Source organism: Perissodus microlepis, chromosome 14, assembly GCF_051167445.1.
Source record: "Perissodus microlepis isolate ML-2025 ecotype Zambia chromosome 14, ASM5116744v1, whole genome shotgun sequence".
Taxonomy (NCBI): domain Eukaryota; kingdom Metazoa; phylum Chordata; class Actinopteri; order Cichliformes; family Cichlidae; genus Perissodus; species Perissodus microlepis.
Window position 1 is genome coordinate 6,151,775 of NC_140474.1, and position 25,888 is coordinate 6,177,662.

The 25,888-nt window shown below is 39.0% G+C and overlaps 2 protein-coding genes across 3 annotated transcripts in view; one reads left to right on the forward strand and one right to left on the reverse strand.

Moving 5' to 3' along the window:
* tyw1 (tRNA-yW synthesizing protein 1 homolog (S. cerevisiae)) overlaps positions 1–22,075 on the reverse strand; it is a 65,433-nt gene extending 43,358 nt beyond the window's left edge. For both annotated transcript variants that reach the window (XM_084950050.1, XM_084950051.1), the window contains exons 1-11: positions 21,940–22,075; positions 21,555–21,670; positions 21,282–21,419; positions 20,571–20,672; positions 18,223–18,417; positions 17,779–18,057; positions 15,499–15,615; positions 7,443–7,575; positions 4,288–4,340; positions 4,051–4,169; positions 1,868–1,977 (exon numbers count right to left, since the gene is read on the reverse strand). In XM_084950050.1, the coding sequence (XP_084806176.1) occupies positions 1,868–1,977; positions 4,051–4,169; positions 4,288–4,340; positions 7,443–7,575; positions 15,499–15,615; positions 17,779–18,057; positions 18,223–18,417; positions 20,571–20,672; positions 21,282–21,419; positions 21,555–21,670; positions 21,940–22,003 (1,426 nt within the window). In that variant the 5' untranslated portion in view covers positions 22,004–22,075. The remainder of the gene's footprint in view (positions 1–1,867; positions 1,978–4,050; positions 4,170–4,287; positions 4,341–7,442; positions 7,576–15,498; positions 15,616–17,778; positions 18,058–18,222; positions 18,418–20,570; positions 20,673–21,281; positions 21,420–21,554; positions 21,671–21,939) is intronic.
* A 1,085-nt stretch (positions 22,076–23,160) lies between these two features.
* On the forward strand, positions 23,161–25,852 carry sbds (SBDS ribosome maturation factor). The gene is made up of 5 exons (XM_084951853.1): positions 23,161–23,386; positions 23,545–23,674; positions 23,760–23,960; positions 24,940–25,104; positions 25,299–25,852. Exons 1-5 carry the CDS (start codon positions 23,259–23,261, stop codon positions 25,422–25,424), a joined length of 750 nt encoding a protein of 249 aa, XP_084807979.1. The 5' UTR covers positions 23,161–23,258; the 3' UTR covers positions 25,425–25,852.
* The last annotated feature ends 36 nt before the right edge of the window (positions 25,853–25,888 follow it).

The following is a 25,888-nucleotide window of genomic DNA, read 5'->3' on the forward strand; positions in this document are numbered from 1 at the left end:
AATGTCTTTTGTGAGATATTGGGGGGGTTAACTCTAAGAGAAATATGAAGGTGGCATTCAGGACAACCATTGGTATGCTATTGTTCTTTTGCAACCACATCAAGAAAAAATTATTAGATTTTCTATGATGATGTGCGTTATATATATCCTTAAACTCAGCTCTGAGAATCATATTAACTATAAAATAGCCCCTTTGAAGAAGATACGTCTCAGAAGTTTTTTGCATTTGGTATTTATATCATTTCACGAGCACAATGTCTGCACTGTTTTATAATGGGATCAGCAGCAGCTTTGAGGTTAGAGAGGCAGCTCTCTGACCGTAAAGTTGCAGGATCAGGCCAGGCCTCAAGAATAGTTGGCTGGACCGAGGTCCTACATGCCGGCCTAGCAATCATGTGAATATTTTATTTATTAGCCATATAATATCATATTACATAACGCAGGTAAGTGTATGGTGTCAGTACTGACTTGTACATGAGAATAATAGAAAATAAGATGAAGAGTTTAACTGGAAAGATGCTGGTTTGGACTTGATGGGAATGGTCTCTGCAAGTGTGTTTATGCTAACTACAGTCACAACAGGCTGTATGGACAGAGTAACATCCAGTGTTGAGCAGAATGCAGTTTGGAATGGAATAATGTAAGACTGTATTTCTGTACCACAGCTGACACTTGAGAGCAAGAGTCTGAAAAACATTTGAAAACACTTTTGTCTTTAACAATATGGTAATGAATTTATCCGCATTTCTTTGAGCTTGTCACAAAACAACAAAACAGATGCAAACACATTCTTGACTATTAATTATTCACAATTGTTTTATCTAGAAAAATATAAAAACATTCATACATTTAGCTTCTCAAATTGTTATTTTATATCCCTGTAAATCAAATGGCCCACACATACATGAAAAACTTAAGACATCATCTTTTTGCTAGGCCTTTCCACTATATTTTGAATAATAAATAACTGTTTAACACAGACAATATAAAACATTCTTACATTTATGTGTAAGAACATTGCAGTATAAGCATTGTTTTATTCCTACAACTAATTAAGGAGTAACTTAGTCTGAACTCTAACCTAATTTTGCTGATTACCTTTAAATCCACACGAGGAACAAAATATTTCTGTTTAGAATTAGTTTGCCTTACTTAACGTCTGATAAATTTGTCACCACTATGTTTTGACAACATTTCTGAAAACCTCAAAGAAAATCTGCTTGGGGCATACACACAGGATCAGTAAATTCTGTTTGGACTGAGCTTTGAGTGGCCAGCCAGCCGTTCTCAGCCAAAGCTGGTAGCAGCCAGAGAAAAAGTCCCAAATGCCAGCAATATTAGTACAAGCAGTAGAAGCATAGTCCAGAAAACGGGAGTACAAATGGGTTTAAATCTTTGATTTCCAATTACTAACTTAGATACCTCAAATGTTGATAAGTTTTAAGAAAATAAAGAGTGGAGTTGTTACAAACAGGACTTTGAGGAGGTGGAAATCAAAGATTGCATGCACTGTGTGTCTGTGGATCTGCGAATGAAAAGCGATTTATGAGCGAGGAAAGCAACAATGTGATGAAACAGCTCATCAGCGCCACAGATCATCAGCACTTGCATGTGAACTTTACTTCATTAAGTTTAAAAGAATTCGTAAGTTCCAAGCTGAAGACCTTAAGGAGAAAAAGTGCGAAACAGGGCTTATTCTTGCACACTTTTTATGTGACTATGTTCATTTTAACAAAGAGAAAGACAACCTATGATGAACACTTTCAAGCATAAGCATAAGTAAACAGACAAATAGCCAGACAGACATGTAGAAAAAACATGCATGTTGTTGTTCATGTTTGCATGTGTCACCTGCTCAAAGCCTAACCTCTGAATTGTCGAATCATGTTCTGGTGCTTTTCCAGGGCATCCTCCAAGATTTTCTCTGCAGGATCCATTTTCCAGCGCCATTCAGTGCCGACAGGGTTGGTATGATGTCTGTTAGTGGAGCACAAACATGAATAAATAGGAACTAACAGCAGTCAAGATGTAACTGCTTCAGCAAGCACCAACCAAATGTAGCAATACAGCAAACTAAGGATTAATCAAAGAGCAACCACTGTAGCCTTAGAGATGGTATTGCCTTCTTTGGAGACATGCTTCTGGAGCATAAAAGGGAAAATGAACACTGCTTGTGGCTACAAATGGAATAAATGGCCTAAACAATAAACTGTAAATATGGGCTCCAAACCAGCTTCAGTACAAACAAAGGACATTACACCTCATCGGTGGTATTACTCCATGGTAATTCTGATTTAGAAAGTCCAAGACTATTAGACCGTTTGTTCAACACAAACATCACTTAAAAAGTTAAAGACATATTTCACTAGAATAAAAGGAGCATTTAACGAGGTGCCAAATGCTAAGACTCAAGTTATTTACTCACAGATTGAAAGTGAATTATGTGGGCGTGTGTATTATCACCCTATAAAAACATATTAAGTGAAAGAATGCATGCTACTGTAAAAAAAAGTTCTCTTCCTTTGGGTGTTAATAACACGTTCCAACTATCCAAGTGTGATGTCTATGTGCAACACCAAATCCTGGGGCATCACAAATTTCTGTCAGATAAGTATGCACACTCTAACGTGACATATACTGACGGCGTCCATGAAAATCTTGCTCCACCTGTTGCCACAAAGAGGTGGATGGTGGAGGCAGCAGGAACAAAGCAGCTGTGCCCCGAAATTGCTTATTTCCTGTCATCCCACATAGCTGTAGTAAGGGAGACGGGCAGATCTGTGTTGACAGGGCAGCAGTTCACCACAGCACATTCTGACAGCGACCTTTCAGTGCTCAACACAGTCGCCTTTTCAAATGGAACTTGAAGTTAGTAAAAGGCCCAATCTCTCACTAATGCCATGATGAATCAGTGTCCACATTTAGGCCTTGCAGTTATGCAGACCATTATCCATCTGCACATAAAACATGAACTTCTATGGAACAGCGAGATCATCAACAGTGACTGGACTAAACCCTAAATGGGTTTGGTTTTAAAAAACAACAACTACAAGTTAGTAATCAAACAGGCTAAAACTAGTTAATATATAGCAAAATAAAAACACTCCCAAAAACAGGAAAACACATGTTGGAGTTATACCTTATATACAGTTGTGTAGCAATGGACAGTTAAAGTGATGGGAATAGGGCTGTTCGATATAACGATATATATCGGATGAAACGTCTATGTTTCATTTTACGCTATTGTTTGTTTCGTGGTGTCGCAAAATAAACTGTTTACGGCAATATTTTTTTCATCGTTTTGATGGTCACTGTAGTGGCTATATTAATTTCTTAAAGTTCTCTCTTTCTCTTATATTTTATATAACCACACTACGGACGGACAAGCGCCTGTTTTTATGCGTTGTGGTTAGCAACAACGACGGTAACACCATCGCGTGTCCGCTTGTTTATGTTCCACATAAACCTTTCACAATAAAGCTCAAGATCCTGTTGAGACTTTTCAAAATAATCACGTGAAAGAGCAGATTATTTACGGATGAGAATTAAAAAAAGAGCCGCCAGGTGCTAAAAAATAAACCTTAGACTCAAACGTTAGAACAGGCTTTTCCCCGCAGCACGCCGTGTAATAATTACTCACAAAGAAAACGGCGGCCTTTACAACTTATGTCTAAAAATGTATAGTTTCATGCATCGGTTAAAACACTTGACTCCAAGTACATGACGCGCAGCTGGAAACACTTCCCACAAGACGAGCTGCCCGAGATTCACAGAATTTACAGAAAATGTTACATTTTTGTGATTTATATCGTTATCGGACGATAGAATTCTTATATCGGGATATGAGATTTTGGTCATATCGCACAGCCCTAGATGGGAAGCATAAAGCCTGTAAAGGACTAGCATCTTAATTAAATCACAGTATAAATAAGACATGTACTCTAGTAGGATATTAATATTGATAGGCTGAAAGATTAACTTTTATTTGGATCACTTAAGATTCTCCTTAATGATGGCAAACTAAAAGAGAAGAAGTTGAGAAGCACATACCTCCAGCAGAAGACACACTTGTTAGCACATGCGAGGCTGGGGGTAGTCTCCATGCACCGGTGGGACTCAATACCGTAGAAAGTGTGCTTGTAACAACCTCCCCTTCCTCTCAACATAGACTAAAATAAATAAATGAATTACAATTCATGCATTCAGTTTGTCAAAGCTGCAATAGAAATTTGAGATAATTTAAAGGAAGTGGTTTAACGGTTTATTTAAAAGGGTTGATTTCGTTACCTTAGTCCATCGACAAAGCTTCACTCCTGAGTGACTCCCAATCAGTTTATATCCTTCACAAAAAGGTAAAAACACAACGTGTTATAAATACAGCATCAAATCAGTGAAACACTTCACAATGCAGAACTGCACAAGTCAAATTAAGCTGAAAGAAACATGGACAATATACTTTTTATAGCTTTACTTCAGTAAAGCCTTTCAACATTCACAAAGTCTGATTTTTTTAATGGCCCCATGCTAACAGCCACTGAACATCTCCAGCAAAGAGTCTACTGGCTGCTTGAGGCCATGTCATTGAGAGAAAGGAGAGAATGTTTCAGATTCCCTTTTTGCACAAAAAGGTCTGTGAGGAAAGTGTTTCAAATGCCCTTGAGGTGGGCCTCTCTATCCCTTTTAACACCATGGCCTCAAACCACTATGAACAGCTGGATGTGGATTTCTCCTCATTCTCCCTCATTAAAAAAATAGAAAAGAAAAAAAAAACCCCGTCCCGCTCTATAATATCTGCCGGATGGAATCCTTTTATCCTCATGACTTGACGTGTTCATGAAATCCCAGGAAAAAACACAAACAAACAAAAAAACATAACATGATAGATTAAAGAAGAAGGGCTGCCTTTCCTTTTCAAAATCATTTAAAATAGCTTTCTAGTAAGTACAGCAGTACAAAGCCACACAAAGAATGTAGGCAGCAAGTTTAAAAAACAAAGCCTCCTATTTTGGAAGCTTGTGTGTGTTGTAACTGCTATTAAAACCTTCATGAAATATCTAAAACACAAAAACACAGCAGGACATCTGTACCGGGGTGTGTTTGTGCTCGAACTGCTCCCACAGATCTCAGGTTTGATGCTAGATTAGTCAAATACAAAATGTTCCTCATCGAGGCTGTTTGTGGGTATATTTGCAGGAAAGGCTGAATGAATGAAATACACTTTTTTGATTTTTACACTTCCATGTAACAGCTTACCACTGAACAAGAATCATCTTTTCACAAGTAACAAAAAAACTGAGCGCAGGTCTACAAGACTCTGGACAACACAGTAGTGAATTGGACCTGCTATTAGTGACTTTAACAAGAACAATGATTAGCTTTGTGTTTGTGTCATCTCCATGCACTGTATATAAAAGATGGACATGTCTTCTGAATATGAAAAATGAAGTGATGCCATGTGTGCAATGTCTCTCAGTTCTTCCAGTGAGAGCCTCCCCTTGCCATCATGTCAGGTTTAAAACACAAGATGACGACGATGAATATGCTCAATTCACATTAGACTTCACAAACCAACAGTTGATGTCACAGAGAATGTGTCCGTCTTTTTAATACACTCTATGATAACTGCACCATTTCAGAGAAACAGCATCGGAGAATATAAAAATTATAAACACAGTTTACACTCATGTGATACTCTGTCTTTCACTCTTGAGCTGCTTGAGGAGAATGAAAGGAGCAGGGAGACGATGGCCTAACTGGTCTTACACCAAGTAATGAAAGAGACGACTGCCAATTTACATATTAGAGTGACAATTTAAGCACAAAGATACCACAGATATCACCCCCACAACAGGTTTCACACTCTTGACTTTGTGCTTTTCTTGTCTGAACCAAACAGGCAAGCTTTACCTGGTGTGTGGCACAAAGAAGAAGCCAAACTCTGTGTGTTGCACACTACCGGAACTGACTGAAAGTGACATTGGTAAGCCACTTTAATAATTAATAATAATTTACTAATTAACCTGTACCTTTGAGTTATGACTTTCCCTGTCACTATTTTCTTGAAATAGGTTTCTCTTGAACCTCGCTGATGGAAAACTATTTTGCACACTGTGCAGCACTGTGTTAAAACTTTTTTGGACAATGCACAAGAGCAGTATGTGACACTGGCATCCAATCCATGCCAGGAAAAGACTATACAGGAAACATATCCTTCCAAGGCTGAAAACCATGAAGACAATGCCAAAACTTTCATCCTAAAACAAACAAAAATAAAACAAACTGCCCTCCAGGACTAATTGTTGCCAACATAAACACCATGAAATAGGTCAACATTTGGTCAAATGAAGTGAAGTCCTGTGTTCAGTGTCCTATTTATAGAGTGTTGTGTAAGCTAACTGTGGGGGGTATTGGCTCAAAATGACTGCTGGCTTGTGTTTTAATAGTGGGATAGTAGAAGAGTAGAATAGTAAAATCCAGACCTAATGAGTAAAAAAAAAATTAAAAAAAAATCAGCACATGGTGCACGGAGGAAAAAAATAGCAACAATATAAATAGTGATGGATTCACAGACCTTTCAAACAGAATATTTTGATGTTATTTCTAGCAGATAATGTTAAACCTTAATACAACAGTCCAATTTTCAAATAGCCTCAGTTAAAAAGGACACTAGTTATACATTCATATTATTATTTAGACATTTTAACATTTTAAGTTAACATTAGATTAACATTTTAAGTTAATCTTTAGTCCTGAACTTACTATCTTAAACAAGCAAGAACTGAAATGCTCTGCACCCACCATTAAGTTCCACTTTTCCAGCTTTACAGTTTCCATGTTGAACCTTTAAATAACAGCTCATCAGCAAGGTTAAAACGTAATGAAATTTCAGCAACTGATTAACCCAAATATACTCCAATGGTTTCAACTAATTTCTTCTTTCTGCATAGTACGCCAGAGCAATAAGCACTGAAAGCCATTAAATACTTAATGAATTGCAAAAATACATCTTTAGCCATATGAGTTACATTAAATTGTTATGCAAATACCTTTTAGTACCACATAAATTTAAAAAAATGGCATAACTAACAATTTATGTTTACAGTGAAAAAAACTTTGCTGCCCTCTGTGGAAAGATGAAGGTTAAACATGCTGAGAGCAGCTGGTGCACTCTGTCTGTAATGAGATTTCTTTGGTTTACAATGCAAAGCAATGCAGCTAGATAACATGCATATATTATTCGCAGTCACAAGTGACACCCACCAGATGTTCCTTTAGAAAGCGATATATAATTTTACAAATACACCTTGAAGAACCATAAAACTACCACTGACTGAGTCAGTAAGCTATCAGTGCTGGTAACTTGGCATTTTTGGTTTCTAATTTGCTTTTGTGACTTCTCTTTTGCTAATCCTCAAACTTTTTTCTGAATCCTCTTTCCTCACCTTGCTTTGTCAGTGCTTCTCTGAGGGCAGGGGTGATCATCTCCCTTCTTTCCCCTTCATCTTCAATCTTCTGCACTCCGTTTAATTTGGATAGCTTCACCATCTGGCCGTCTCTTTGACTCTCCTCTTTGCTCTGAGGCAGAAACAAAACTTTCAGTCTATTATGGTCTACAGCCATATAAACATTTATATCTATACTAGGTAACAAAAGGAAACAGCTGGAGGGACATTTTGCAACTAATCAGGTTAACCGGCAACAAGTCCGTAACATCACCGAGTACAAAAAGAGCATCTTAGCGAGACGGGGTTTCTCAGAAGTAAAGATGGGCACAGGTTCTGCAAAAAAGGGGATCTAGATCTAAAAAGACATAATTAAATGATGTCTTATTTATAGTATTTGAAAAAGTTTTTCTGTTATGTTCTGTTGTGTGTGTAAAGAACAAAGCAACATAAAAAGTAAAGGCCACATAAATTGAGCATTTTGTTGTAAAGATGATCACGTCAATCCAGCTATGTATATATGCATATATATTTGTTTTGGTTTTGACAAGCAGAATAAATACATTAAGGAATCATTTACACACTTGCAAAAAACCATAAAGACATTACATATCATAACATTTCTTCTTCAACTTGCCTATTAATTGCATCTATCATTACAATACATATGTATGTGGTCCATATTTAGAAACTGCGAGCGAAAAATACTTTGGCGTCTTTTCATTTTCCCTGCTTTGCGGAAATTAATACGTTGTTTTTTTTTGCTTTCAAATGACCATCAGCTGATTGAATCAGTTAAACCCTAAAGATTTAAGAGAGTATTGAGACTTTACCAGTAAATAGGACACCAAATGTAATTTTGGTGTACATGCAATTACCACAGGCTGCTTAAAAAGATGGACACTGCTGCAGACATCAACTGTTGTCTAAGAAAGTTGACTTTTGAAAACATGTCCAGGATCCATTTGGAAAGTATTTTCTGAGATCAAAAGTGATGACCAACTTTTATACAGCTCTCTGTATCACAACAGCTATTTTTTTTTTTCTTTTTGCTGCATCACATTTGTTTTAAAGACCAACAGCTTATTTCATGCCAGGATTATAATACTGCAATGCAGAGATTTTGTGTATAATGCTAAATATCTTAGATATATTCTGTGGACAAATACAACAGAAGATTGATTAAATCCTGCAAGAAAACTTTGCCTGGGGACAGAGAAACAGGTGTTACTTTTCAGAAAGACGTGATGGATGACCAGCCTGTAACATTAACCATGGTAAATGACAGCTTCACCCAATTACTGCACCTTTGCCACTTCTTCAGTTTGTCTATAGGGATCTATATGTCACCCTGTCAGCACACCAGGGCCCTTTAGCTGCTAATACAGTGTCAGCAGTATGCTGATAAATGTTCAACACACTTGTATTCTTCAAGAACGTAGATAGTTCACCGATTCCTTTGTAGCTCACCGTATGGTACTAACCCCCGTAGAACTGTGTGAAAAATACTTGTTTCGAGGAGAGTTAACATTGCACAAACCGTTACTGCAAATCAATGAGATTCTTATAGAGTCCATTTTAATCTTTCCTCTCTTATCTCTGGAGTCAGTAGTCTTGAGAACATTTGTACCCTCTCTTACTTGCAAATTTGCAAAAACTTTGATCCTGCAGTAGCAGATTTCTTGGTTAAATAAATAAATTAAAATATTGCGCTATACCCAGTGGAAATTTAATTAAGTCCAGTACTCACTCCCCTTTTAACCCATATATTTGCTTCTTGCAAGTGTAAAAGGAAAGATCGTGCTCTTTAAATGCTAAACGTTTTACTCATTTACACCAGTTTGTCTCTAAATATGTCTGTCTGCTGCTTGGTGCTGAGCAGATAGAATACAGTGGGCTTCCACAGGATATAGCTAATTACTGCAGGCAAGTTTTCACCTCATGAAAGTAAAACATCATTTGCATCAGGGCTAGAAATTATTGGTCAACTGCTATTTCCAATGTGGATTGTTACATGTGCTTCAGTGCACCAGCTTTTCTTTCTCAGTTATCCTGAGTAACCTGCTATCCAATTTATCTCCAGTGCTGACTGGCAGCAGAAGGCTCACCTGCACTCATATGAGGCCTGAGAGTGGTTGTCAGGCTGATTCCTCCTCACTCTCCCTCACCTCCATCAGCACTTGCACTATTCCTCACATTTATTATAGGCTGAGTTGGGAATACCGGCATTCCAGATTTCAGGTTTGTTTTTTGTAGTCTAGTTTACTAACGGTCTAGTTTGGGGAGAAGCCTGAATATGACAGTCTATTGTGTCTGATTCATGATCTTCTTTCTCTTTTGTTTGGTGTTGTTGGTGCTCACATTTCCCTTATTCGGGTCTGTTCATTGGAAGTAATTATATTCCAGTATTAAAAGCTTGGGAAACTATGTTTTGAGCATCTTTGAGCAATAGATTTAGAAATTGTAACATATTACCGTCCAACCCTCTTCAAGGCCTCGGTAGCTCCCAGCATGCATGTCCATGCCTTGGTGCTTCCCAGCCAAGTAGCTACCCCAGTATGTAACAGTAACACAGATTAACTGTTAAACTTAGAGTCTGTGAGAATTTTGCTTCTGTTCTTTGTTTTAACGTAGTTGCAATTAATGTCTTTGGGTGTGGATAAGAAATTATGAGGTCTGTTCTTTGTGAAACTCTTCAGTAAGTGTCTTGTTTCAAGCCTAGAAAATATTTTAATAACTATCTGATCAACTGAAAAAGAAACAAGACAAAGTCAACTTTTCCACAGTCTGTGAGCAATTGGTTAAATGATAATTGCCTCAATATTAATTCTGAATATAATTTTTGCCAGAATTGAGCAGCTGCTAATCCGTTTTAGTCTCCTAAAGCCTTTGTTAAAAAACAGAGAGCAAGCTTCTCTCTAAATATACTGCCAATTTTATTTGTGAACCTATGCTTCAGGTGTTCAGTCATCTGTATAAAATGGCACTCTTTCAACTTAAAACTGGAAGAATGCAAGCCCTTGTAGCTATCTAGTAGCACTATTTGCTCTGTGCATTTCCTCAACAATCATAGCCCCAAATACAGAGGAGGTTTCTCACACCTGACAGCAGCAGCGGTCCCCTAGAGCTCGGTTTTGATAGTAGATGCTGTGAACAAGGAAGCCACGCTGCTTTGTCAGAATACTGTCACATTTCTTTCTTAGATGGAAAAAAGATGGTGCTTGATGATATTTTTACACGTCATTTATATCACTGCAAAATGTGTGGGTTGCATGTTTTACTCTGAGTGACTTAAAGCGATGATCTATTCTATTATAGGTGACTTTAAGCTATGATCTATTCCAGTAATAAAGACAGGAGTACAAAAACAACCATACACTGTAAATCAGGGCGAGCAACAGCCATCCAGTGGTTCAATCATGTGAATGGGCCTCAAGTCATTCTTAAAGTTCACCAAAAATCTAAACTGGGAGTGAAAACATGTACAGCCTACAATTTAACACTCAAGATTGGATAAGACTAGTTTGCCACTCAGCCGGCCCAAATGTCCACCTTCACTTAATGCATCTGTGACTCGTACAGTTCTGATAGCATACACAGCACGTAGCCAACGGTGAAACAATCTGTCCCTACGGTGTTTTCATGCAGCCTTGAAAATTTATCTGGCCCTAGTCTCTGGATCCCACTGATTGGCTTTCAGCCTTGACACCCAGTCATGCTTGGGCCAATCTGGGCTAACAGAAATGGGACATCTCACAGCACCGTGTTGTGCACGGGAACCATGACACAACATGGTGCTACTGCAGATGAATGATGCAACAATAATACACTGATTGAGTAGCACATGTGAATAAGAGAAAAACATAAAAGTACAGGAGGCAAAAAAAACCCAAACCATGAACAAGTAGAAAATAAGAAAGACAAAAACTCAAAGCTGGCAAAATGAATTCAATATTTTAAAGCTTGACCTTATTATCCAAATATTTTAATATATGTGAACAAGAGAAGCTATTTGTTACCAGTGCTTGCTCCGGCTCCAAAAGAGGATTGCACACCAAGAAAATTAGTCTATAAGTGCACTACTCCCTATACTGTAAAACAATAAAATAACAGTATTTGTCATTATTTTGCGCTTATAACAAGTGTAGTCATATTGTAACAGATATGTTGATGGAACAGCATAAATTCTAAATTTCGAATATTTATTTTTTTCTACATTTCTGTTTCTAAAACAGTTAGGAGACGTTAAAACTTAACAAAAAAAATGTGATGATTTGCAAAAAATAAAAATCGAAATAACTAATAATAATAATAATAATAATAATAATAATGATTAAAATAAAAATAAAAAAGGCCTGCCGATGTATCAAAACTTCCCTGCACCCTAAGAGCTCAAAATTGTTGTTTTCACTATGTAATCTGCCTGAGGACTTTTAACTAGGGTGCATTTTGCACACAGGAGGTTTAATAAAGCCAGTCCAGTCCAGAATCTGAACATGTTAATTTATGCCAATCAATGTTTCTGAAAATATAGAATATACCTTAGTAGTAGTTATACTGGCATCTTATGTGTGCTTTTTTCCTTTGGCTAGTGAGCTGAAAACATAAAAACGGAGCCAAAATTGCTGCGTGCCAGCTCAGGTTAATGATGCGTTTTACACTAACTCCTAACTGGCAACAGTCCCACAACGTAAAATCGACCACTCTGGCAGAAATGGAAGACTCTTATGACAAAGTTTAGATGCCAATACTATAAACAATTGTACAAAATCAATTTAGGACAACAATGCAAAATGAATTTTGCAGGCACTTGCTAGAATAAAAATGGAACTACAGCCAAAGACTGATATAGATTAAGGCCACAGCCAATCACAGCCTGTCCATCACTGAAGGAAAAAAACAAAACATGTATTCATGAAATGTTTAGCAGTGATCAAGTCATCCTGATTCCATCTGGGATACAAGCCACATGGACACCAGTACAGACAAATCCTTCCAGTTTCAGTTTTTATCAGTCAATAAATGCAAACTTATATTTACTCTTACTGAGCACTCAAAGCTCATTTCACACTACAAGCCAAACTTACCAATTCACACAGTGTTTTATTAGTTTCAAGAAATATTTGGTGTCTTTAAAAACCTTTTACCTCCCATGTACACATTCATAGGTCAGTCGATGCATTTAAGGGGTAATGTGTGGTTTAGTATCTTGCACAGGGGCACCTACATCAACTTAACGGCAAAAAAAGAGAAAGACAGGTTGGGCGAGGTAACCTACTTATCCAAGCACGAGGTGATTTGTGAGTGAATTATTCAGCTACTGACACTACACCATAATTGTAAACTAAAAACGAACAAGAGACTGATGTTTATTTCAGTGTAATGGGGTAGAGAGCATTAAATGCCACAAGGAAACTTGTGAAATCAGCGTGGGATATAAAACCTGTAAAAAAAATGAATTGAAAAAAAAAATCCTCCCATTCATCATTGTAATGGTATTTGTAAATCTGGTCCTCTTACAGTATTACAGATGTCAAATTTAAAGAAAATGTAATGTTTTACTAAAAATCACCATAAACAGCCAGAATTAAGCCTGAAGAGTGTAACAAGCCCCACAGATACAGCATTTTCTAGTCACAGTTTGATTACTCACACAATATTCAGCTTGGCTAAATACCTGCTGTCTCCTGACAATATTAATGCTCAAACTAATTACATCTTACACTGCTCGCTCTGTGTGAACAAATTATGCAAAAGCAACATAAATTTCTTACTACAGGAATCCAAGTCATCTCTGGCATCCACGTGTGATGGCACAAGTCATCCCAGAGCAGTTACAATTAAATCGTACATGACAGGTTAGGAATAAAGATGACTGCCTTGGGTATCATAAACAAAGTCTATGGGTATATCTTTGGGGAAAAGGACAACAGCAGCTTGATCATAAAAATTACATGAAAACACCTCATGAATTTAAAAAAAAGAAGAAAAAAAAAAAAGAAGTCTGACTCTTCTTACTGTGGAGGGCATCACTGAAGAGTACTGATCAACCCAGGCTCCTCAAGTCATAAACAAATGTCTCTTTAACTTCCCAGCTGTGCTGTATAAACACATTTATGCTGTCCTTACAACGTAGCCTGTTCTAACCTCCAAGAGCGTCTACACTGTAATATTACTGTCACACAGGAAGAGATGAGCCTGGGAGAGCATGGATAGCATGAAGCATTTTGCATTCAGTGCATTAAGTCTCCTATGAACCGCAGTCAAATGAAGCATAATATTCAGTAACCTAAAGGAGCACATACAGCGAAAATAATAATTTCACATCTATCAAAACACAACAGAATAAAATACTTGTGTGCGTCTTCAGGACAGGAGCTGCCTCCACACTAAAAGTTTTCTGGATGTAAAGTCGACCGAGACAGAAGTTTGCGTTTTGACTGTGACAACATTAGTAAATAATTCTGTGAATGTCTTTTTATGATGTAATATTTCTGGTGAAAGAAGCTTAAAGTAGAGTGTGATCACTTCAAAATGTCAAATACTATAAAGTAACAGTAAATGCATGGCACAGTAGTGCCGTGGTTAGCACCACGTATTACAGCAAGAATGTTCAAGTTACCAATTAGTCGTCTGCCCAGGATGGAGGACCAATTTGCACATCAGGACTGCTACAGATCTTTACGACACCTTAAACACACAGCTCTGCTGTTAAAGCGATGAATGTATATTGTCTGCAAGTGACAGTCTATGGCTGTCTGTGTTTCTGTGTTAGCCCTGTGACGGATTGCTGATTTGTCCATCGTTTACCTCAATTCTGTCCCAGTCCCCCTGTGACCCCTCACTTCAATTAATAAAATGGATGTATAGAAATGATACAGTCACAACAACTATCATTATCAATTTAAAATAACAATAATAATAATACTTTCAGTTGCTCTCTTTTTGACAAAGAGCTGCCACATCGAGTTGCCAAATCATGTTGGATTTGATTTGGCAACTTCTTATTTGGGGTTTTTACACTGGATGCCCTTCCTGATGTAGAATGGGAATGGGCACAAGCTGTGAAACTGAAATTATAGTTAAAAGTTCAAAATCTATGCACTCATTCACATTTTCTAAAGTGGGCCTACACTATGGAAAATTCCTGTACTGATACTAATGTATCTCGCGTTGTTGTTGTGTATTATGAATTTCATCTTTATCTGCCAACAAGCAGACTGAAGTCCAAAAAGGCTCATTTCTGTAGTGCATCAGTGCTTCCTGAACTGAGTACAGAGGTTTTGAGGTAAAGCATACTAACAAAAATGTCACGATGTACATAAAAAAAAAAAGAGATTTATATCATTTGGCATTATTCATGATTAAAATCAATAAAAATGAAAATCTGCAATTGAATGAAGTAATTTCTCTTTTCTTGAATTTCCAATTTATTCCATTTTTTTTGAATGAAACTAATGAGCAGCTTACACTAATCTGCTACATTCAAAGAGGTACATTACAGGGTACTCGTCTGTCCACCTTATATAAGCTGTCATAAGATCTTTATAGGACAGCCTATAACAGCAGAGTGATAATGTCTCTTCTTTTTCAATTTTTTCTTGAGTCACTCATCTCTCGCAAGTCTGTGGAGTGGGCGTCCTAACTATTACGCAAGCCTCCACTCCTCGTCTGTCGGGGTCTGGTGTCTATCAAACCATCTGCCATTTCTCCTTTAATGATACCACTCTTATCTCTTTACTGAACGCACTTACACTGGATGAAGGTGGTGGGAGCTTAATGCCACAGTGATGCCTGCTTGCAGACCTTGAAACGGAAATGCTGAAAATAGAGCTGCTGGATGATGACATTGGAGTGACAGTTTAAAATGACTCAGGAATCACAAAAGTGCAGGTTTATGAGGGGAATTGCTAAGTACTGTATACACAACTCATATTTACAAGTACAAATACTAATCTCTGCTTAGTTCTAAGGGTTTCTGCTGTCAATGTGTGAAATAACACGAGCATATGTATTGCAAAAAGTGGTGCTAACATGTTGGCGGAGGAAGCCTGACCTTTGCTTTCTTAACGCTGTTCATAATATTTCCCAGATCCTCCACGTCGAGCACCGTTTTTTTCTCATCTGGCAGACCGGACTCATCTTCATCACTGCTGGATTCCACTAGATCATCCTGGGGAAAAAACGAAAGAAGAAATAACGAAGCACAAAAAGTGGTTAAAAAACAAGGTCAAAATGGAAAGTCAGGGACACGGTGATAAAGATGAATGGCATGTAGTAAAGAAAGGCTCACATATGGTCCAATCCATAACAAATTTAAAAAAAAGAAGTTGTGATTGAGTGAGTGTGCTGATGTGGAACACATTTATTGAACATCGTTATGTCCTCCTGGGCTGCCTGATTAAATAAGAAAACTATGTACGAGTTTATGGCATTTCAGCAGATTTATCACGACACATGGCCGACATGTGCAGCAGGAGAATAAAATGCATGAGTGGTACAGCGGGTACATAAATCACCACGATGGTCCCCTCGCCACAGTTCTCAGCTCCTCTCGGTTCCGGCTGAATGTCACCTCTGCTGAGTGTTGCAGACAGAGGGGAGGAAGTCTCAGCTAGAGTTGGCTCTGAGGTCCCCGCTACCATGACAACTGATCATCTGTGTGTGCTGTGATGCATATGAAGGCTGTGTGCGCATGTGTGTACATAAAATGTCTTTTTGTACTTGTGAAATGTGTAATTTTAGAGAGCGGTGGGGGGAAAAAAAAGTGCTATTTTCATATTTTCACATGATAGACTGGTGTTAAGTGAAATACAACAATTTTCATGCAGAACATTAAATAACGCCACGCTGCACCTGAAAGTGCACATCGCTGCTACTAAATAAGGACCTAATAAGCCAAGTATAATACTCCTGAGAAATTCAAGTGTCTGAGCTGATTTTAATCACATTGTTGAAGGAGTGCAACATGAAGCCATTAGCCTGGCCAGTCTGTTTCAGACTCCTGCTTGGATTTCTAAAGTGCCCGTGTAATGTCATATTACATTATCCTAACCCAAAGGACAATTCTCCAACTAGATGTAGCTGGATGCTTTCTCTATCTTTCTTTCTCCAGTTCTCTTTACCTGCTTCATTTAGAGTCGGTGGGACAAGCCTGGAGTCAAATTGTGAGGAAATAATATTACAACGTGTGGTATCGTATCCACAGAGCTGTTCTGATGATAGTTAACATTTTTATGTGGGTGTTTTTACTTTTATTCGTAGGCTGTCTATAAAAGATGACAGAGGCACCCTGATGTCACCCATTAATTTGTGAACTCTTTTTTTAAAGCATTTTGGGTGTCCATCATAGCCTTTTGGAGAGAGAGAGAGAGAGAGATCAATATCACTGAGACATCGAGGACAGTTGTGCCGCATGTACAGCAGTGGCTTATAAATCACATGCTAGGCCCACCCGAAAGCTTACCCTGGATTTATCCCCATTTCTTATTCTAAATGTAAACAGAATGATTTTCATGAAGTATTCAATAAGATGTGAATCACCTCTTGCTGGCCTTTAGAAACCACTTGGACATTTTTAAAAGCAGAACCCATGGCTATATTTTATATTCTGACTATAGTTTATAATCTCAGTCAGAAGCCAGAGAAATCAGCATTTTTTCACTCAGAAGCTTGCTTTCACTATTACATAAAAATAGAGACACGCTACCAAAACTTGGACAACTCGTGTGGACCAATAAATACTTTTTCTGTCTGTCACACAGCAGGTAGATGTTTGCTGTAAAATGTAAGAACAGCTGAATGAATGTTCAGAAACTAAATGGCTTATCAGCTAGTCATTTTAAGCACAAGGCCGGCCTTCACCCACAAAAGAACAGATTTGGTGATAATTAACATCGAGTATTCACAGCTTTGCCCATCAGCAGGGGCAAAAGGGGCGTTTGAACTACTGTTATAGATAATAATATTAAGATATACTATCTTAAAACAATCGCTCGGAGAGAATGACAGAAGCAAGAAGATGTCTCCTTTTCTCTGTCTGGGTGCTGGTTCCCTTCAAAAGTACAGGAAGAAACGTCCAATGGCAATTAAACACGGCTCCTAGAAAAGCTGCTAAACCTTGATACAAAGTTTCCAAGTTGGCAATAATGAAGTGAACTGATGCGTGATAATGACAGCTGGAAGTGAGAGGCGTGTCAGGCTGCCAAGCTGAGACGGTACAGGCTTAAACATATTTAAAAGCAAATATCTGGATCCCAAAAATGTGAATAATTGAATATTTTGATGAAGACTTTAATAAAAACCCACCATTAAAAAACAACTTTCCTGCCCTTACCTCAGAGCTGTTATTCTGTGGAGAGGCCTTCTTCTCTTCTTCCTGTCGCTCCTTCCTCTTGTTCTTACAGGAGCCCTCAGTCTTACACTTCCCACTGCAGCTCTTTTTCTCGCCCTTTGCCAGAGTCTTTAAGCGGTTCAGGAACTTGACCTTCCAGGTCAGGAAGTCTGCCTGGATGCTGCCATTAAGACTCTTCACCACATTACAGTCGCCTTCTCCCCTGGTCATGATTCGTCTGCCACTCAGCATCCACAGCCACTTGTCCACATTTTTACACACCTATATGAAAAAAGCAGGTTGAATTCTTAGTAATTACTGAAAGCACTGAAGTGATTCAGGCTTAATAAACTGCTGAGCTACAGCCTTGAAGCTTTAGACATCCTCTGAATAGCTGACTATTATCAACCAGTGTCAATGTTCTCATTTTGTGAAAACCTTTCATACCGTGTTGTAATGGCCAACATAGACAGAGTTTCCAAGGCCAAACACTGCATATCTGAGTCCTTTCAAGTAGGTCTTCCCATATCTGAAGTCAGTGGATGCCTCTTCGAGCCACTTGCAGAACCACTCAGCATTTTCTGTGGGCTGTCCATCAGTGTAAGTTGCCACAAGAAACACGCACACCGTCTTACTGATGCACTAATGGGAGAGGTAAACACAGCATATAGGAAAGAGTTAAACAGGAGGAAAAAAGCTTAGTGTTTCTTCATTCAAGACTTTTTTTTGTCCAAATATGGAAACACTTGTCTCTGGGCTCAGTAAGCTAACTAGGGACAAAATGCAGTGAGAGGTTGATACACTAACACTGGACACTAACTGGATGCACTGCTGACACATAATTATGTACCAGGTAGTCCTAATTAATTAAGCAATTACTAACACCCTACTCTCGCCTGTGGCTACAAACTAAGCAGCAGCAGATGCAATAAAGAAGCCAGTTGAAGTGGTATAGGCATTCCTAGGTGTTTTCAGCATGTCCAAATGGAAGCAAACCCCAGGGCAGAACACCGTGAAGATGTTATTTTTCCCAGCTGGCTTGGGAATCTATGTATCTGCATCTGGTGGAAGGGAAGTGCCAGAGAGAGAAGGAAGTCTGAGCAACTCTGGTTAGACTGATGCTGGAGAAGCAGTGGAAAATGGATGGTGGATGTTTTTTGTTACTGAACCAACAGTAGCTCACGTCCACAAATAATGCAGTCATCTATTTTCTTCAGTTTACGTAACTCAGGGTCACAGTTGGGGAGGAATCTATAAACAAGACGGAGAGTACACCCTGGACAGGTAGATGGAAGCTGGAGTATCCAAAAAGGTTCATGGTACTCCAGGCACTCCGGCTGCCTCCCATCTCTCCAGGATGTACCCTGCTTCTCGCCCTATGACAGAAGGGACCGGCACAACCATAATTGTGTTATCTGGTGATGTGGTGCTGATTATACATAAATCATAAGCTAGCATATTTAAACTGAAGTAAAGTGCTTTATATGCAGTTTCGGCATTATATTATTACATTATTTTGTAATGATTGTGAAAGCATATGTTTGAAATGTTTGAAATAAAATGAACTGAAACAGGGTCAAATGTGCCAAACAAAAAGGTTCCTTCCTCTGATGCCTGACCAGTAAATCAGTCGCACTAAAGGAGAGATGTCTGCAGACACATTTCATGTAGAGCTTTTCTGTCACTGAAAACTGTATCACTGTCCCTTTGAATAAATAGTTATTTTCCTTTTTCTGCTGTCAACCAGCCAACCAATCTCCTATTCATCTCGAAATGCAGCACAGAGGGACTGTGCTCACAAAAATAAAAAGACTGATGAAAACAATCCATCTTGCTGCAGATGAGCAGGATTAGTGTAACATGTTTGCTCTCTGCACCGGCCGTTTGAAGGCTCAAGCAGAAATGAAGCTTAAGCTGAGCTGGCAGTAATAGAACTTGAGGCTTATCACGCCAGTGTTTGCTGTCAAGCTTTGAAAATAAGAGTAACGATTTTTATTTTCCTTTGATTAATTCTGTTCTAATCAGGTCTTCCCTGGAAGTACACAGGCAGGTCTTATGAGCTCACAGTTACATTTTAGAGATTTAATTAGCACCCAACAGCTGCTTCTGAGCATCCTGTAAACAGCATTTAATTGCTTACAGAGTACCCATCTGACAGCTGCATTAATCTTTCATTTATTCTCTATGATGCCACAGGTAGGGGTGATAAAGAGAAGTTTGCCAGGTCTCCTTAGAGGATCTGTGGAACCAGCTCCCAGTTTGGATTTGGGGTGTAGACACCATCTTACTTTACAGATTAGTCTTAAACTTTCCTTTTAGATAAACTATTAGACAAGTATTACTAAATACTAAATAGTAGAATTAAATATTTGGGTTGGCCCATATGCCCTTGAACCACCCTCAGTTATGCTGCTAGTGGCTCTGGACCTCTTGTGTTTTGTTGTGCAACTAGCCTCTGGTCACTTTCCCTCCATATGCACTTACATATCAACACCTTCTCCCTCCAGCGGTGTCTATGGTTCCCAAGATGCACGGTCCCTGTCTGGCTTCACTGGTCCATCAACCAGCCAACTATGTCACTTGTGTGTTGTTTGTCATCTCTGTGCTAACCTTCTCTGTCTATACTTTCCCCTTACTCCCCAACAGGACTTGGCAGACACCTAGCATCCCCCTGAAACTGAGAAAGGGTCCACAAAGTGTTTGCTCACAGGGTGAAACAGTACAGGGTCTCTACCTTACAGTATAAAGCAGTCTAATATGAAACTGAAAAGCATATTCTGCTTTGGTTGGCTTACCTCATCAGCAAGCTGATCATCTGGATCGTAGTCCTTCATGTCAATCACCTCGGCTGGTAAACCCAAAGATTTCACCTCCTCTGACAGCTCGTTCGCAAAGCCCTGAACACATGGAGAGTCTCAGATGGTGCTTTTAAGATGTCAGTAAAGACTAAATTACCACGTACTGAGTACTTTTCAAAATACTATCGATTTAAATTTGAGTTGCGTTTAATGTGCTGGATTACATGTGTGTAAAATTTAGTGCTCAGACTTTTTGACTCAGGAACTGGTTGATGAAATTTAGCTTAGCATTGCTGTATGCAACAGAAAGCTTTACTGGTGCTACTGATGCATTAAAATGCAGTAACTTTACCACGCTAGAGTAAAAATATGCACAAGGGTAATGAATTGTTATTGCAGACTGTGCAAGTTACACATGAGCCTTGATACAGAAACTGTTAATCAGTGTAGTGATTCAGGTTGTCAATGATCTGTAGAGTAATTTTAATTACTAGTATTACTATTTTGTTTTATTTTTGAAAGGGTAAAGGGGTTTGCGTGCTTTGCTTATGTCTGTCTACAGAGCTAGAATACAACAGTGGCACGCTGTGACAAAAGAGACAGGCTGGAAAACCAACAGGAGGTTTCTGATCAGTCGCTTTCTCTGTGTCTCATATTTTCTCTGCTCTCATCTGGTCACTTTAGATTTGCAGGAAACAACTTTTGTACCTTTGCAGTCCCGGTTTGTGAGCCATAGAAGATTTTGACTCCTGACACATGAACCTCCTTGGTCTCTCTGTCGTTCTTCTTTGCAGCTTTGTCAACTTTGTCGTTCTTCTCTTTGCTGGCATCTTTAGAAACGCTTTTCTGAAAGCAGATCAGTGCAGAGATAAATGGAGGGGTTTCCGGTCAAAACAGCGAGACCTTAAGAAGCACTGCAGAGACCGTTTAGAGACTAAAACACATACACAAATTAGAGTAAGGTATGAGTAAGTGCATCACCTTCTTCAGTAAGAACCAGAGCCCAAAAACAAGCGCAGCAGCTGAGTACAGGTACAACCTGCTGTGCCATAACCACATGAAATAGCTCTCAGTGGGACTGCGGGCATCCTGAGAGACTGGAGGGAGAAAACACATCAAACTGAGTCCTCAGATCCTGAACTGCTTTGATGAAGAAAACAGCCACATCATATATGTTTCTGCCAAACCACAGCTGACCACATGCAACAACAAAACAGAATTAAATCCCAACCTGAAGCTACCTGCGAAAAATAAAAGTCGGGGGACTGGCGAGCAACGCATGCTAGCTAGTAATGCTACCCTCCTTTAGCCAAAACACAGCTTGAAGAGAGTTTTCAGTTGCTTTAAATATTTAAAATAAACTCACCTTTTGAATCCGAGGCAGACACGCTGGAGGCCAAAAGCAATATAAATACGATAAAAGTTGGCATTGCTGCAAGTAACTACTTTAAAGCACACAGTCCTCAGCACCTGAAGCTCTGCGCAACCATATTCTTTGCCGATATGAATGCTGGGAAGTTGAGTTCGGATCGTCCAACGGCTTGAGTTTGTTTGCTTATAGACATTCAGACTTTTTAAAAAGCAGCTGAAGTTAAATTAAACGATGAAATTCCTCTTCTTGGATTTTATTTCGAATATTTTACTCATTCATACCTATACCTATAGGTCTCAGTATGCTTTATTTTGAAAGTCTATAGAGGAAGTGGTTCTATTACACTATGTCTATTTTGATTTTGTTGTTGTTTCCAGAAGGATTTTTAATTTGTCATTTTTATTTTAATTCCTTTTAACATTTTGTAAACTGACGCCAGATGAGGGGATCCGGACATTAAAAATAAAATGAATGCAATGTCAATTGACATTGAACAAATAACTGCACTTGAGCATTCTGGTAAGCTAGCTCGGTTACAAATACCCCTAGTCGTTTTTGTAGGTCGCCCTCTTGTGGTCATATAGAGGAACTGCAATAGACCCATTAAAATATGCTAACGTTCAAATTAATTACAACACTGAGGCTTGAGAAAAGGTGTGAGCTATTTTCTGGTAGTTGTGTTAACTTCAGTGATAATGTGACAACTATTGTTAGGCGAAATCACTAACGTGCAGAGAAAATGATAATGTAGGAAGAAAGAACTGCAGGTGGCTTTGAATTGAAACGGACACATTGTATATTTTCTGCCCTCCAGTGGTCACAGCGGCGAACTGCACATAGAAATTCGTCAAACTTGCATTAATGCAGGCATGACAGCGGCATTAAGCACGTCCGATTATTTATTTCAAAATAAGACTTACACGTAGTTCAAAACGTTTTTAATACTTAACGCTGTCAATAACAATAAATAATAATAGATTGTGCTGTCAGACAATTAAATATGATGTTATCTCATAACTCTGCAACCATTAATCTAACAGTGCCCAATTTATGTGGCGTTTTATTTCGAAAATAATAACAGTTTGAAAAGTTACATTTCATAAATATGTATTTAATTATGCATATATGTTTAATTAACTTATTAAACGAATAACAACAAAGGAAACAAAACCGACTCGGAACTGATGTTCGAAGTCACAGTTTCATACCGAACAGCCATTTAGGATACACTCGGAGAATACGGGTGGTGTTGTGACAGCGTACGTTTCTTGTCAGCGGCGCTTGCTTCGCAACTGTTTGTGGTAATCGCAAATATGTCGATATTTACGCCAACGAATCAAATCCGGCTGACCAACGTAGCGGTGGTGAGGATGAAGAAAGGCGGGAAGCGATTTGAAATCGCCTGTTACAAGAACAAAGTTGTGAGCTGGAGATCAGGAGCGTGAGTACCAGGAGATGTTAACGCCTCCTGTGCCTGACTGCTGTTTTACTTCGTTGTTGCTAGAGGAAACTTTGAAAATTCATTTCTCTTCCACTCTCGATGGTCGTTACATGCTAAATCAGCCAAAAATGCTCCAAAACGTCATGTTTTCATTACAGAGAGAAGGACCTGGACGAGGTTTTGCAGACGCACTCTGTTTTCGTCAATGTTTCCAAAGGCCAGGTGGCGAAGAAGGATGACTTAACCAAAGCTTTTGGGACTGACGACCTTACAGAAATCTGTAAACAGGTATAAAACATCCCCATACGTACACATTGTAAGCATAAGCCATGCCATTTACTGCATGTGGGCTTGTTTGTTTTTTCTCCTGAAGATCTTGGCCAAAGGAGAGCTCCAGGTGTCAGACAAAGAGAGGCAGACTCAGCTGGAGACCATGTTCCGGGATATAGCTACTATTGTGGCAGAGAAGTGCGTCAACCCTGAAACCAAGAGGCCGTACACAGTCAGTCTGATTGAGCGGGCCATGAAGGATATCCACTACTCTGTCAAGCCCAACAAGAGCACAAAGCAGCAGGTGAGGAGGATACCATGTGTTTCCCTTTCTGGTGTTGTGTTAGTAAATGGGCTGGTTCTTATTTAGCATCTTTCTACTTTACCTGAGCACTCAAAGCCCTTTAAGCAGATATCTGGAGAGCTCAGAGTAGAGGTGCTGCTCATTCATGTCAAAAGAGCCAGTTTAGATGGTTTGGTCATCTCAGGCCTGCTGGGCACCTCTATATGGAGGTTTTCTGGGTATGGGTATGTCTGGGTATGTATGTATGGAGACCCTGTGGGGGATGCAGAACCTGCTGCAGAGCTTAAGTTTCTTATCTGGCCTGAGAGCACCTCAGGATCTCCCAGGAGGAACTGGAGGCTTAGCATGGAGCCAACAGCAACTTCATATGGAAAATAGTGCACGAATGGGTGTATTTTCCTGTAAAGTCATTAAAAATATTGTTAAATATATTTAAAAAAATTCTAATTCACCCATCCATTTTCTTTAAAACTGGTTATATATATGGGTCTTGAGAGAGGTGGCTGGCGTCTACCCCATAGCACTAGGGCATTAGGGCATCCTGGCTAACACAGAGAGACAACCTCAGGCTCTCATATCCATCTACTGCCAATTTTAAATCACCAGTTCCTCTGATAGTCCAAAGACTACGAGATGAATCTAGAGCACTTGGAGAAAACCCACACAGACACAGGAAGAACAAGCAGACCCCACTAGAAAGTTCAAGCCAGGAACCTTCATATTTTTTCAGTAGTTTGAGTTTTGTGTCTAAAACAAATAAATAGATGAGAGTGAATTCAAAGTCTTTTGCCGGTGACAAGTAAACAAGGAGCAACTAAATGTTTGAAACTCGGGGATCACACATACTCTGCCCCTCTGACTTCAGTTTGTTGGTGTGGAAGTTGTTGCAGTTATAATCTGTGTATTTCAGGCCTTCTCTGCAGTGAATGATGATGCTTTTTTACATCCTTGATAAACAGATGTGTGCTGTTGTTTTCAGGCCCTGGAGGTGATTCGGCAGCTGAAGGAGAGCATGGAGATCCAGAGAGCCCACATGAGGCTGCGGTTGGTGCTGCCAGCCAAAGAGGCCAAGAGGCTGAAGGAGAAGCTGAAACCGCTCCTGCAGGTCGTGGAGAGTGAGGATTTTGATGAGGAGCTGGAAATGGTGAGCGGCGTATATTTGTGGTTGTGACTGAATAATCTCTACTTTCATTCAATAATATGAACAATTCCATGAAGCTCTGCAGATCAGCTTTGTGTTTTTTAAACTGAAATTTTGTCTCTTCCCATATTATAATGTAAAGCCAATATTATTATCCCTTTATTACTCATTATTTTTCCCGGGTGTGCGTCTGTCAGGTGTGTCTGGTGGATCCCGGCTGCTTCAGGGAGATCGATGAGCTGATCCGCTGTGAGACTAAAGGCCGAGGCTCTCTGGAGGTTCTCAGTCTCAAGGATGTGGAGGAGGGAGATGAGAAACTATAGTAACCCTGCCCGTCAGAACTCTGCACCTTATCCACACTAACACGCTTCATTAGGGCACACAGACTGCAGACTCATGAAAAAAAATCTATGTTTATGGTCTGATTTATCACAATTTCAGCCACTTTCACCCTGTAAGGATTAATTTGACTGAAAGAAGTTATAATTTGCTGAGTGGAATATATTTTGAAAGCAGGTTTGAGAATTTATGCCTGAACTTTAAAGTCCGTGATTATTTCTGATGTTTTCTCTTTTATTTATTCACTTTTTTTAAGTCGATTACTAATTAAGCAGAACGTCTACACAAAGTTGTGTGCCATGTAGTCGCGCTCAGTATCCCATCCTACTATCTGTGGATCATTTCTTTAACCTGGTAAATTCTATTTTATTATAATAAGTTTGGTCTGTAATAAACACTATACAAAATATTATCTCTTGGGGGATTTTTCTCATATATGCTGCTTTGC

Bases quoted from the DNA above. Each gene is read 5' to 3' on its own strand.
- sbds (XM_084951853.1), top strand. From the start codon at position 23,259: ATGTCGATATTTACGCCAACGAATCAAATCCGGCTGACCAACGTAGCG. The intron at 23,675-23,759 runs GTATAAAACATC...TTTCTCCTGAAG, and splicing joins TTACAGAAATCTGTAAACAG to ATCTTGGCCAAAGGAGAGCT. The intron at 23,961-24,939 runs GTGAGGAGGATA...TGTTGTTTTCAG, and splicing joins ACAAGAGCACAAAGCAGCAG to GCCCTGGAGGTGATTCGGCA.